At 43.5% G+C, this 12,083-nt stretch overlaps 1 protein-coding gene across 11 annotated transcripts in view; it reads left to right on the top strand.

Moving 5' to 3' along the window:
• tenm3 (teneurin transmembrane protein 3) overlaps positions 1-12,083 on the top strand; it is a 335,219-nt gene that overhangs the window by 299,422 nt on the left and 23,714 nt on the right. For all 11 annotated transcript variants that reach the window (XM_076884527.1, XM_076884523.1, XM_076884525.1 and 8 more), the window contains 12 exons: positions 295-419; positions 581-688; positions 2,110-2,264; positions 2,516-2,617; positions 4,216-4,389; positions 4,914-4,973; positions 7,615-7,777; positions 8,114-8,252; positions 8,799-8,904; positions 8,979-9,121; positions 9,340-9,518; positions 10,785-10,889. In XM_076884527.1, coding sequence (XP_076740642.1) covers positions 295-419; positions 581-688; positions 2,110-2,264; positions 2,516-2,617; positions 4,216-4,389; positions 4,914-4,973; positions 7,615-7,777; positions 8,114-8,252; positions 8,799-8,904; positions 8,979-9,121; positions 9,340-9,518; positions 10,785-10,889 — 1,559 coding nt within the window. The remainder of the gene's footprint in view (positions 1-294; positions 420-580; positions 689-2,109; positions 2,265-2,515; positions 2,618-4,215; positions 4,390-4,913; positions 4,974-7,614; positions 7,778-8,113; positions 8,253-8,798; positions 8,905-8,978; positions 9,122-9,339; positions 9,519-10,784; positions 10,890-12,083) is intronic.

The following is a 12,083-nucleotide window of genomic DNA, read 5'->3' as shown; positions in this document are numbered from 1 at the left end:
GTGTCATTTCAGCAGCAGGGGACAGCTTTTCCCTGCTTTTCTGTAACTTTTCCTCTTGTGTAATGAAATAAAAATTCAGTTTTTCACTCCTCTGAAGTTGTAGACTTGCACAGTTCGATCTTTATCTGTCCACACATTTAGCAGATTTACCTTGTGAAAGCAAACACAACAGTGTGATTAGTTTGGTTACTAAATGTGTTACAGCTGATAACTTATCAGGGATGTGACACAGATGTCATTCTAATGAGTTTTCTTCTGTCTTTCTTATTTGTTCCCCTTCACTGTGCTCCACAGCAACAACCCTGCTCACCGGTACTACTTAGCCACTGACCCAGTAACAGGGCAGCTGTATGTGTCCGACACTAACTCACGACGGATTTACCGCCCCAAAGTGCTCAGCGGTGCCCGTGACCTCATCAGTAAGCATCAGCATTTTTACTTCCTGTTATGAATGTAGTTATAAGACAGTGTTGTCATACGAGACTCCAGTGAGTCTGCAGCTTTGTACCTTTCTCTGGTTAATGCTTAGTGTGTGTGTGTGTGTGTGTGTGTGTGTGTGTGTGTGTGTGTGTGTCTACAGGTAATGGAGAAGTAGTGGCTGGTACAGGTGAGCAGTGTCCTCCATTTGATGAAGCGCGTTGTGGAGATGGAAGAAAAGCTACAGAGGCCCAGCTACTGGGACCAAAAGGTGCGTACACAGAATCTTTCTGTCTCCTTCTAACACACACACACACACAGACACACACACACACACACACACACACACACAGACACACACACACACACACACACACACACACACACACACACACACACACACACACAGGTGCTTATTATTTAAGTCAGTTACATAAGCATAGCCTTACTAGATGTATTACCTGTCAGATATCCTCTTGTCCTTCGTCCACTGGAACTGCAGAGCCGTACCAACAGTAGTCCTGACAGTGGGCAAATAAAACACAGTGTGGGAGGTGTAATGCAAGAAGCAGATGAAGTATTTATTGGTTGCAGCCAGCAGCAGAATTCATAGCTGTCATAGCATCAGTGCATGTTGTTATAGTACTAAATTCCCACACCTAGCATTTGTCCAGGTGTGCAAGTTCAATTCTTTCATCAAGCTCAGGAAGTCACACTGACATCAATGCAAACTTGTTCAGAACCATTAACACCTTCAGCACTGTAGGCGCGTGAGCGTATTTGAATATTGGATGTAACTGCCAGTTCCCCACTACTTTCAAATAATCCCAGACTTGCATTATCCTAGATGGACATGAAGTCATAGCAAACTTTATTTATTTATCAGGAACGCCATCCTAAGACTAAGGTTTCTTTTGCTCCAACAAAAGCCTCAGTTCAAGTGCAACAGAGTCTAGATAAGGTTACATTTTGACTGAAACACATCTCTGCACAGGAAATGCTGCAAATGTCCAGTTGTACCACATTATAAAGGTGCTGTTATGTATTTCAATCTGGTAGCCAGCAGGAAGTCGCAACTGTTCGTTTCTAAAGCAGTTTGAGATTTGGGATTTTGACTGTGAGATGATGCAGTATCAGTCTATTTATAGAGAGAGGTTATTTGAACTGTTGTGACCTCTGTCATCAACAACAGGCTGCCTGTGTTTTCCTTCTCTGAATAAAGTCCATGCTGTCCAGGAGAACTGTTGTTTTTGTCAGAGATCATACCTTTGCCATATAGCTAACTGTATTTGCATGTTTGTATGTGTTACACTGCTGCTGCAGAAATCACAGGAGAATCGCACACACCGTCGCTCCTAATAACCTTCTCTGTGAACACGTCTTATTTTGTCGAGCTGCCACTTGTTTGTTATCACTTGTAACATTTTTCTTGCTTATAGTAATCTAAGTAATCTCTGCAGACTTTGCTTGAGTGCACCGAACTCTTACTGCATTCATGTTATTATTATTGTATCTTTTTGTATTTTTCGTTGTAACTATGTATGCTGCATCTGCACTCAAAATGTTTACTTCTCTCGTTTTGTTTTTTGCTTTATGCATTGAAGCAGTTCCATTAATAATTTACTATCATAAAATCATGTGTGTGTGTGTGCGTGTGCGTGTGTGTGTGTGTGTGTGTTTCACTACTCACAGGAATTGCAGTTGATAAAAACGGGCTGATCTACTTTGTGGATGGAACTATGATTAGGAAAGTGGATCGTAACGGGATCATCTCCACAGTGTTGGGCAGCAATGATCTGACCTCTGCACGACCTTTGACCTGTGACACCAGCATGCACATAAGACAGGTAACCTTTAACTATTAAAACCTCTTTGCTGATCAGAAAATATCAGACTATGTGAAAATATCACATGATGTGGTGTGTGTGTGTGTGTGTGTGTGTGTGTGTGCGTGTGTGTGTGTGTGTGTGCGTGTGCGTGTGCGTGTGCGTGTGTGCGTGTGCGTGTGTGTGTGTGTGTGTGTGTGTGTGTGTGTGTGTGTGAGACAATGAACAGGAAGTGAAGTGTCACCTTTCTTCTCTGTCCTCTTTCCTTCCAGGTGCGGTTAGAGTGGCCCACAGATCTAGCCATCAATCCCATGGATAACTCTATCTATGTGCTGGACAACAATGTTGTGCTGCAGATCACTGAAAATAGACAGGTATCATGTATCCCTTTGCTGAATGTATATTTTATCCATCCATCCATTTTCTTCCACTTATCCAGGACCAGGTTGCAGGGGCAGCAGCCTAAGCAGAGGCCCACCTCCCTCTCCCCAGCCACCTCCAGCATATCAGGAGGTACACTGAGGCATTCCCAGGCTGAGAGATATAATCTCTCTCTGGTGTCCTGGGTCTACCCTGTGGGCCTCCTCCTCATGGGACATGCCACCCAGGAGGTGCCCAGGAAGCATCCTTATCAGATCCCCAAACTGGCTCCTTTAGATATGGAGGAGTATTGGCTCCAATCGAAACCCTCTGGAATGACTGACACCCTGAGCCTATGTCAGAGAGGACACCCACCCATTCTGACGTAACCAAAGTAGAAGCCTTCTGCCTGCTTGACAGACATTTTATCCATGTAAGCTATAAAAAGAACCAGTGACAAAGGGAGTGGAGTCCAACACTCACTGGAAACAAGTCCAACTTATTAATGACAAGTGTGTTTGTACGGGGACCAAATGGCCTGTAACAATGGGCACACGTGTAATGATTACTTGTGTAATAGTTACTTTTTTGATTAACAACCTCAACATTGATCACAGCAAAGGGTGGAAATACCTCCAACATGCCCAAACATCTGACAACACAATTAATTTGCATGAAAGTACTGAATGTGTCCAGGACCGCATACCTGATGATATCATTACAAAACTCATCATCATCCTAGTGTTTTGTGCACTGATGGACATCCTCATATTCAAAAATGGTGACTGTTGTCCAATAACAGAAAACCACGCAGGTTCAGATCAGGCCGTTCATGCTCACTTCCTCTTTCCAGGTCTCACTTTCTTTGAATTGAAATCTCCCATTAGGAATTTGGAGTCACTAGATGGAGCACCCTTGAGCGGCCCACTCAGTGACTCCTAAAAGGCTGGGTGCTTTGAACTGGTTTTGGTGCATAAGGGCAAATGTCAGGACCTGTTCCCCCACCTGAAGGCGCAGGGAAGCAACCCTCACCTCCACTGGCAAAACCCCCAACATACTGGTGGTAACCTGACAACTCTAGACTAGAACAGAGTCGAGCCCACCTCCAGGAAACTGGTTCCAGAGCCTAAGCCGTGCATTCAGGTGAACCTGGCTATATGTAGCCAGCAATGCTCAATCTCACCTACTCGCTCCTTTCCTCCAGAGAGTTGATGTTCCCTGTCCTAATAGCTAACCTCTGTAGCCAGGGATCAGACTGCCAGGGCCTCCATCCCTGACTGCCTCCTCACACACATTGCACCCGAGCCCTATGTCCCTACAGTCTTCTCTTTAGGCTGCGCCGAGCCCCATGGGCTGAAGCCTGACCACCAGATCCTCTCCTGTGTGCTCCCCCTCCCTAGGCCCAACTCCAAGGTGGGCCCATGGTAAAACTATCCCAGGAGGGGCGCACTGGTCCCATACTTTTTCCCTAGGAGTTGACTTAATATATATATTTAATATATAAGTATTTAATGACATTTGTATTTCACAGCCTTCCTGTGCCACAACAACAAATGCACAGTGCTACTTAATGATTCTTAACTAACATTCATGTGCAAATGTGTGTGTTCAGGTTCGTATTGTGGCAGGTCGTCCCATGCACTGCCAGGTGCCTGGTATAGAGTACACCATGGGAAAGAGGGCGGTTCAGACCATGCTAGAGGGTGCTACAGCCATCGCCTTATCCTACAGTGGCGTTCTCTACATCGCAGAGACGGATGAGAAGAAAATCCACCGTATTCGACAGGTAGTCTGCTGAACAGAATTTCCTTGTAATCATGAATGTTAAGCAGAATCCTGGAAATCTAAGGTGGGATAAATTCAAGCTTTTTAATAAAGTAATACTTTCCAAATATGCTAAAAGAGCAGCCAATGTTACCTTATTTAACTCTGTATAACAACGTGAGAATTCAAATTCACAGATATCACCCTCTTATTTCTAGCAGGTTATCATATTGTTACTAAGGTATTACGACACTATTACTAATGTTTTTTTCCTCGTGGGGATGTCTTTATTTCTACATTATTATCTCCAGGTTTTGGTCCCTTATTATCCAACTGCATAAAGCTCAGTGTAATATTACTTAACCGTATCCACTGTTGTTACCATGATATTAACTGGTTTAGTAGTAATAACCACTAAATTACCACATTATTACGTTCTTGTTTCTGCCTCGTTGCCCTTCTATTACTACTTTATTACCAAGCTGTAACAGAAAGTGCCACTGTGCTAAACTTTAAGAATCATTTCCTTCTCTACTAAAACTCCAGGTGTCGACTGATGGAGAAATTACCCATCTAGCTGGAGCGCTATCTGACTGTGACTGCAAGGTACCCATCACAGCTACTTCTTGTTTTCAGTCCTTATCGGTCATTCTGCTCAGCTCACTGAAGTACTCGAATTCAGAATGAATGTGTAGCATCCAAATAGTGACGTGTGAATGCAACAGGATGTGAGGAAGAGAAGTGACTGGACTCCTTTAAGTTTCCTGAAGATGTTTCACCTCTCATCAGAGAGGCGTCTTCATTTCTACAAATCAAATAATGAAGAGTCATAGGTATTTAAACCGTAGTTGTCATCACATAAGTCAGGGTGTGAATAATGGCATGGGAAATTATCACCAGAGGTTTTGTGTGAAAACACAAATTTTCCCATAATAAACGACCCAGTGTGTGTGGTTCACAATGTCCACAACATATTAAATCTCATTCTTATTCAGGCTTGGAAATTCCTCCCAGTTTTCTGTAATTACGTCCAAATCCCCCTGTGGCTTCCTGCCAAACAGCAGTTCAAAGGGAGAAAATTCCATGGAGGTCCAGGGCAGCTCCTCCACTGCAAACAAAAGACTTTGACAGCAAGCCCTACTGCATTAATCCTCATGAATAAACATGGAAGTAATGGACTTTAAGGCACTCCACCAGCCCATCGCTCTGGGGGTGGTACAGCTCTTTTGTGTGTGAGACATGAATGAGACCCTGTGGTCGTCAGTACCTCTTTTGGGATTCCGACTCAGGAGATCACCTGCAACTGCACCCGTGCCAGCAGCTCTGCTTCGGGATATCACATCATCCACGAGAACTTATACAAAGCAATGTCCCCTGGCACTCCGGGGATCTTGTCCCGATGAAGTCCATACCACTGCACTTGAACGGGACCTCCATTAATGGTAATGGATGCAAAGCCACCCATTGGATGGCCGAGTGATTTACCAGTTGACATTCCAGGCAGGATGCACACCAGGACACATCTGGTGACGAGCACAGCCCATTGCTGTTTATTGAACCCAGGCCTTTCCCTCCCTTGAATTAAAGGGTGCTCTTCTAGGACCTCACCACAGCTCTATGCTTTTTCCCCTTTTGTTTAATTTCCACCACATATTTTACATATAATGGGTTTTTTAAAAAGTCAAAAACATAGATTTTTATTTGCTTTTTCTTGCACCGAGATGCCAGTTTTTTTCTCCACTATCTCTTCCCTGCAAAACGCAGGCACAAACCTTCATGGCACTTCACGATGCCTCCTCTCAGCTAACCTTTGTAGCATCAGTCTGCCAAATGCAGCACCAATCATTGCTGGTGCCAGGGTGCTAGCGTGATTTGCTTCTACTCCACCTTGCTGATCATGCTTACGTTAAGTTCTCGCCAATCAATTTTGCCAGCATATCCAGTTCACGCAATCTAATCTGTGACCACCTAATCAAGGTTTACAGGCCCCCTCTCTTCACAAGCCTTCTCAAAAAAGGTATGCCTTCTTTGGTGACCTGCCAGTGACCTGAGATGCTGCCAGTCCCCTCTGGAGACAATTCATGCTCAAGCCATCTGCCATTATCTACTAGATAATATCTATTATGCTGTCAAACCTGCATGAGGATGTGGTCCCAACTAGTGAAGAAGAATAGCTTGCTATTTCTGGACTATGCTCTGCACATGGAGGAGCTCAGCACTGAAGTTTACTGGAAGCCCACACACAGACCAGTACCTACTCTTTGACTCCCAACACCCTCTCGAACACAGAGTTGTCAGGACACTGCAATGAGAAGAAACTGTTTCCTGTAAGCCAGAAGGGAAAGGAACAAACACATCTAAAGAAAGCTCCTAAAACAAGTGGTTATCCCAAATGAGCCCTCATTGAATCAGCAAAGATGCACAGGAAAGAGGGAACTAGAACATTATCATTCCAGTCACCCAACCATGCCATTAGAGAAGAAACTAGTTTATCCCAAGGACAAAACTTCCAAACTCAAACTAAGCAACATAGTGTACGCTGTGCAGTGCAGCAAGGAGTGCTTGGACCTTTACACTGGAGAAACCAAGCAGCCGCTCCATAGAACTGCACAACATAGAAGAGCAAGCGCGGCAGGACAAGACACAGCTGCACACCATCTGCTAAAGGACTCATTTGATGATACCACAGTTCACATTTTGGACTGAGAGAACAGATGGTTTTAAAAGGAGTGCCATTTATGTTCACGTTGAAAGCCCGTTTTTGAACAGAGGGGTGGCTTACGACAGCAACTTCCACCTACAACGCAGTTTTGAGATTCCTTCGCAGGTCCCTCAACCTCCGCACATCTTACAGCAGGTGACCCAAAGAGGTCACATGATAGGGTGAAGCAAGATCTCACAGTGTTCTCACCCAAAGACCTGGTGATTATGACCCACACCTTTTTTTCATCACACCTTGGCTAATGTGATGAGGCACATGATTATGGTTGGTCAATGAGAGGCTCAATGACCAAGAGATATCCCCGACTAGGGTTTAAATACCTGGGACGCTCCATCGTTTGATTTGTAGAACTGAAGAAGCCTCTCGGATGGGATGTGAAATGTCTTCATAAAACTCCAGTGGCTTGCTTTCCGAGCTCATTACACTACAGTAATGTGGATGACTGGGAACCTGAGACACACATATATGAGACGAGAATTTCTTGTGTTGATGTTGTTTGTTGTCCCTCGTTTGGCTGTCCTGTAGAATGATGCAAACTGCGACTGCTATCAAACCGGAGATGGCTATTCCAAAGATGCCAGGCTTAATTGTCCTTCCTCTCTGGTTGTGTCTCCGGATGGGACGCTGTATGTGGCTGATCTGGGAAACATCCGCATTCGAGCCGTACGACGCAACCAACCACCTACGGGTGTGTATATAAAGTGTATGCACATACACAGTAGACGTGCAATAGAGGGCTTGAATGTCATGTATGTTAATAAGCAGACAGCTGTCTCACGGATGTGTAGTGACGGTGATCAGCAGAATAATCAAATAGATTTGCAAAGAGAGAATACCTGCGTAAGTTATTCAGTTATGCAGGTATTCATGTAATGGCAAATGACATAGACTGTGCAATATTGTGTGAGTTTAGAAACAAAAATATTAAACAATAATAGATAACAAAAGTAACATAGGAACATAATCTAAGAAGATAAAGAAAACAAAGTCACTGGTCTGTCTGTCTGCTGGTCTGTGTATTCAGGCTCTCTGGCTTCAGGTCCCAGTTCCTATGAAGTGGCCTGTCCAGCCTCTCAAGAGCTCTACGTGTTTGATGCAAATGGGACTCACCAGTTCACCATGTCTCTGGTCACTGGAGACTACAAATACAACTTCAGTTACAGGTTGGTGTTTGTCAGGAAACACATTTTTGTGACTGTCATTGCAGCACTGCTTGGTTACTGAAGCCGCTTTTCCATTAGCACCTACTCGCCACTAATAACCATGACTCCACTCGAGTTGTCTTGTGGGTTGTTCTCACTTGGGGGAACACGGCGTTGTTTTTTGTAGCCAAGTTTCAAAAATGGCTGTTTGGATTTTTGTAAATGAGACGCTCTCATTGCTCATTGCTGACCAACCAATCAGTTGCATGCAGTGTGACGACATCACATTTTAGTACCTGCTCAGAACTCTTGGAACCCAGGCCGGGGACAGGAAAGTTTCCTTGGCCATCTGTGCCCCTGCCTATGGACCGCCTTGAACCGGCTGGAGAGCCAGATACCCCCTGGTGATCCCGGCATTGGCTCCCCTGCAGCTCCGCCCAGACCACACACGGCACCATAATACATTTGCATTACCTTGCAAAATTGTTCGACACAACAGTGTTGTTTACTGTTTTTGTCCTCTTTTGTGGCACCTTACACGAGTAACTCATTTCTCCACACACTCAGCAATGAGGAGGATGTGACTGCGGTGACGGACAGCAGTGGAAACACGCTCCGCGTGCGCAGAGACACTAACAGGATGCCTGTACGTGTGGTTGCTCCCGACAATCAGGTGAGTACTGAGTAGCCTTGTTAGCAGATTAGGAGTGTGTATCCTTGATCACCTGTGATTCTGTGTGTGTTTAGGTCATTTGGCTGACCATTGGGACTAATGGAGGTCTGAAGACTCTCACAGCTCAGGGCCAGGAACTGGTCTTGTTTACTTATCATGGGAACAGTGGCTTGTTGGCTACCAAGAGTATCCAAATTGGCTGGACTACCTTCTATGAGTGAGCCACTTTTTGGATTTCTAGTTGAATTCTGGTCAATGGACAGATTAATTTAATTAATGAAATCAATTCAAACTCTGATTGTTACGTCTTGACTTTATATCCTGATGTAACCTTTAAATTTCTCTGCTTTTTGCTGGGTTGTCAGTGAGTGAGTCTGAGTTTTTATCCGTGGATCCTAATGTCTGTTTCTTACTGTATCCTCACCATCCTTGTAGCTATGACAGTGAGGGTCGTTTGACTAATGTGACCTTCCCCACTGGGGTGGTAACCAGTCTCCATGGCGACATGTCGTCAGGGGCTGTTGCTGTGGACATTGAGATGTCAGGGAGGGATGAGGATGTTGCCATAACAACCAACCTATCATCAATAGACTCCTTCTACACTCTGGTGCAAGGTAAGAAGCTAATGCAACCTGAGAAGGGAAGAAAGTTTCCTATTTTACAGGTGGCCTCGTGTGTGTGAAGCATACTAAAAGCTTTAGTCCGAGCTGAAGTAAGAATATGGTCTTTATTTATTATTAAATCAGTGCATGGTTCATAGTAAATTCAATTAGTTGCTAACAGTTCGATTTCTCATCACTTCACACATTGTGCAGTTTCCACACTTTCCCTGATCGATCAGTATCAGGAATCAGCGACTAGCCTGGATCCTTGGCCACAACCACATGCACACAATACAGCGTAGTGTCCATGTGGTTGCGTCAATTTCACACCTAAACATGTTAATACAATGATTTTTAAAATGCAAATGTACATACCCCCATCTGACATCCTGTCAAAGCGGTGCTCGTCATCACATTTGTTCTGTTTGGGATGTGTGCAGTTATATCAGCAGCTTGTGTTAGTTGTGTAAAGTTTATTTTAAGAAAAGATCTGACATGAGGAAGTGTACAAGCTGCGGATGGATCTGTAATCCCATCTGCCCTAATAATCCTAGATTTAGGAACTGCAAAAGGATCCTTGTCGTCCTTCGTGTCAAACTTTCTACCCTAAACGCTGAGGGGGGGAAAAGTAATTTGGTGTTGTTCAATCTGAACTAATGAGCCATTTGAAGTGAGGCTGGCAATGATTTACTTCAGAGTGAGCTGTGCATGGCCACGCACAAGTATTGATCGCAACATGAGTTATTCAGAGCAATTGACAAGTGTAGCATTTCACTCCATCACTTCATTCATTTTCTAGCCTGTGGGCTAGAGAAATGAAAACACGTTAGATGGGGCTGCACGGCTGACATGGTAAACAACATGAGACAGGAGACTGGATTAAGAGTACTTAGTGGGAATGGAGAATGAGTTGGTGACCCAGGGTCTTGGCTGTTTCAGAGATGGTCTGTGAGGACTGTGTGTTCTTCCTCTCTCTCTTGTATGCACACATAACGGCCTTTAGTCCTGTGAAAGGTCAAGGAGGATGTAATTAAAAGAGGCTGGGAGATGTTAATACATGCTCTTTGCTCCATTAGCAGGCTCAAACGCTGCCCTCTCGGGTTTCTCCCCTTACTTTGTCTCCCTCTTTGTCTTGGCCTTTATGCTTCGCTGTCTTTGTTTTTGTCTCTTTCTCCTTCACCCTCAGGTCAGCTAAGAATACTGCCTATATGAGTTAATGCCTTGGAAAGTATCCAATAAAGAAATGGTTCATTTCTAATGTGATTTCCTTTTAAACAGACCAGCTTCGTAACAGCTACCAGGTGGGGAACGACCACTCACTGAGGGTGATCTATGCGAACGGGATGGACACGCACTACCAGACAGAGCCTCATATTCTGGCAGGTGTGTTTTAAACATAGTGCCTTCACTTTATAATCTACGAGAGGATCTAAGCTGTCTTTATTTTCACTTATATGTATATGTATATATATATATCTTTCCACGTAGCACTTTTAATTCTTATCCCTACTTTTATTTTTTTCCATGTCTATTTAAGTGCTATTTATGACAGCATGTTTGCACTGAAGCACCGCAGCAATTTCCTAATGTTGTAAACCTGCTCAACATTTGGCAATAAACCCATTCTGATTCTGATTCTGATGTAGTGTGTGGAAAGCACTGGTTTGGGACCATCTACACATGCTGAGATTTCTGCTCCCTGCGTCTCTGTCCTGTTGCTCCTGTTGATTCTGATCTTTCTGCAGCTAAACACCTGCAGAAAGATCTGTCAGAATTATTAGAGTTAAACAAAACTCAAACGTGACGTAAAAAACATTTTAAGCGATTGAAACAATTTTGTAAACTTGGAAAACTTAACTAAATTCTATTAAATATAAAGGAAGTTTTAGAAATGTTATCAGCACTTCACTGTCAGCCTGCTGAGGCTTTGACATGTTAACAAGACTGTAAGTTCCTGTGATGGTTTTCATAACTCTTGCCACTTATGTATGCTCTGCATGCAATAATATTTAAAGAGACTGAAACGAAACATTTCCAACAATAAAAACGAATCAGTAAATATTAAACTGCTGGACGGGTGCAGTGTTTGTGTCACGTGTTGGGGTTTGATTTGCACTGAGAGTATGTTTTAATCCAACCAGGAGTTTCAGACAAAAACTGAAGGAGAATTGTTTTGTAATGATTCCCTAAATATGTGTAAGCTTGACAAAACACGCTGTAACATTTTGGAAATAAAAGGAAACACTGGGAGGTGATCAGTCTCATGTAAACATCTCAAGTTATTTCAGTATTGTTACATTTTAGTCTCAGAATATAAAATAATTTATTGTTATTTTAGTTATTTTGTTATCTTCTAGAACCCAGTTCTAGAAAAATGATCCTGTGTAAAATGAAAACAAAATGCAACCATATTTTTGTCTCTACAGGACATAGAAAACCAGTGAGTTTTTACTGAGGAAAAACATTTTAAAAAATTATTTTATAAACAAACAAACAAACAAAAGCCTCCACAACGATTGGACAGGGCCACGTTTACCGCGGCGTAGCATCCCGTCTTCTTTTGACATTAGTCCATGA

The sequence above is a fragment of the Maylandia zebra genome, linkage group LG6 (assembly GCF_041146795.1).
Source record: "Maylandia zebra isolate NMK-2024a linkage group LG6, Mzebra_GT3a, whole genome shotgun sequence".
Taxonomy (NCBI): Eukaryota; Metazoa; Chordata; class Actinopteri; order Cichliformes; family Cichlidae; genus Maylandia; species Maylandia zebra.
The sequence above is the reverse complement of the archived record's forward strand: the minus strand, read 5'-3'. Positions and strand labels throughout refer to the sequence as shown.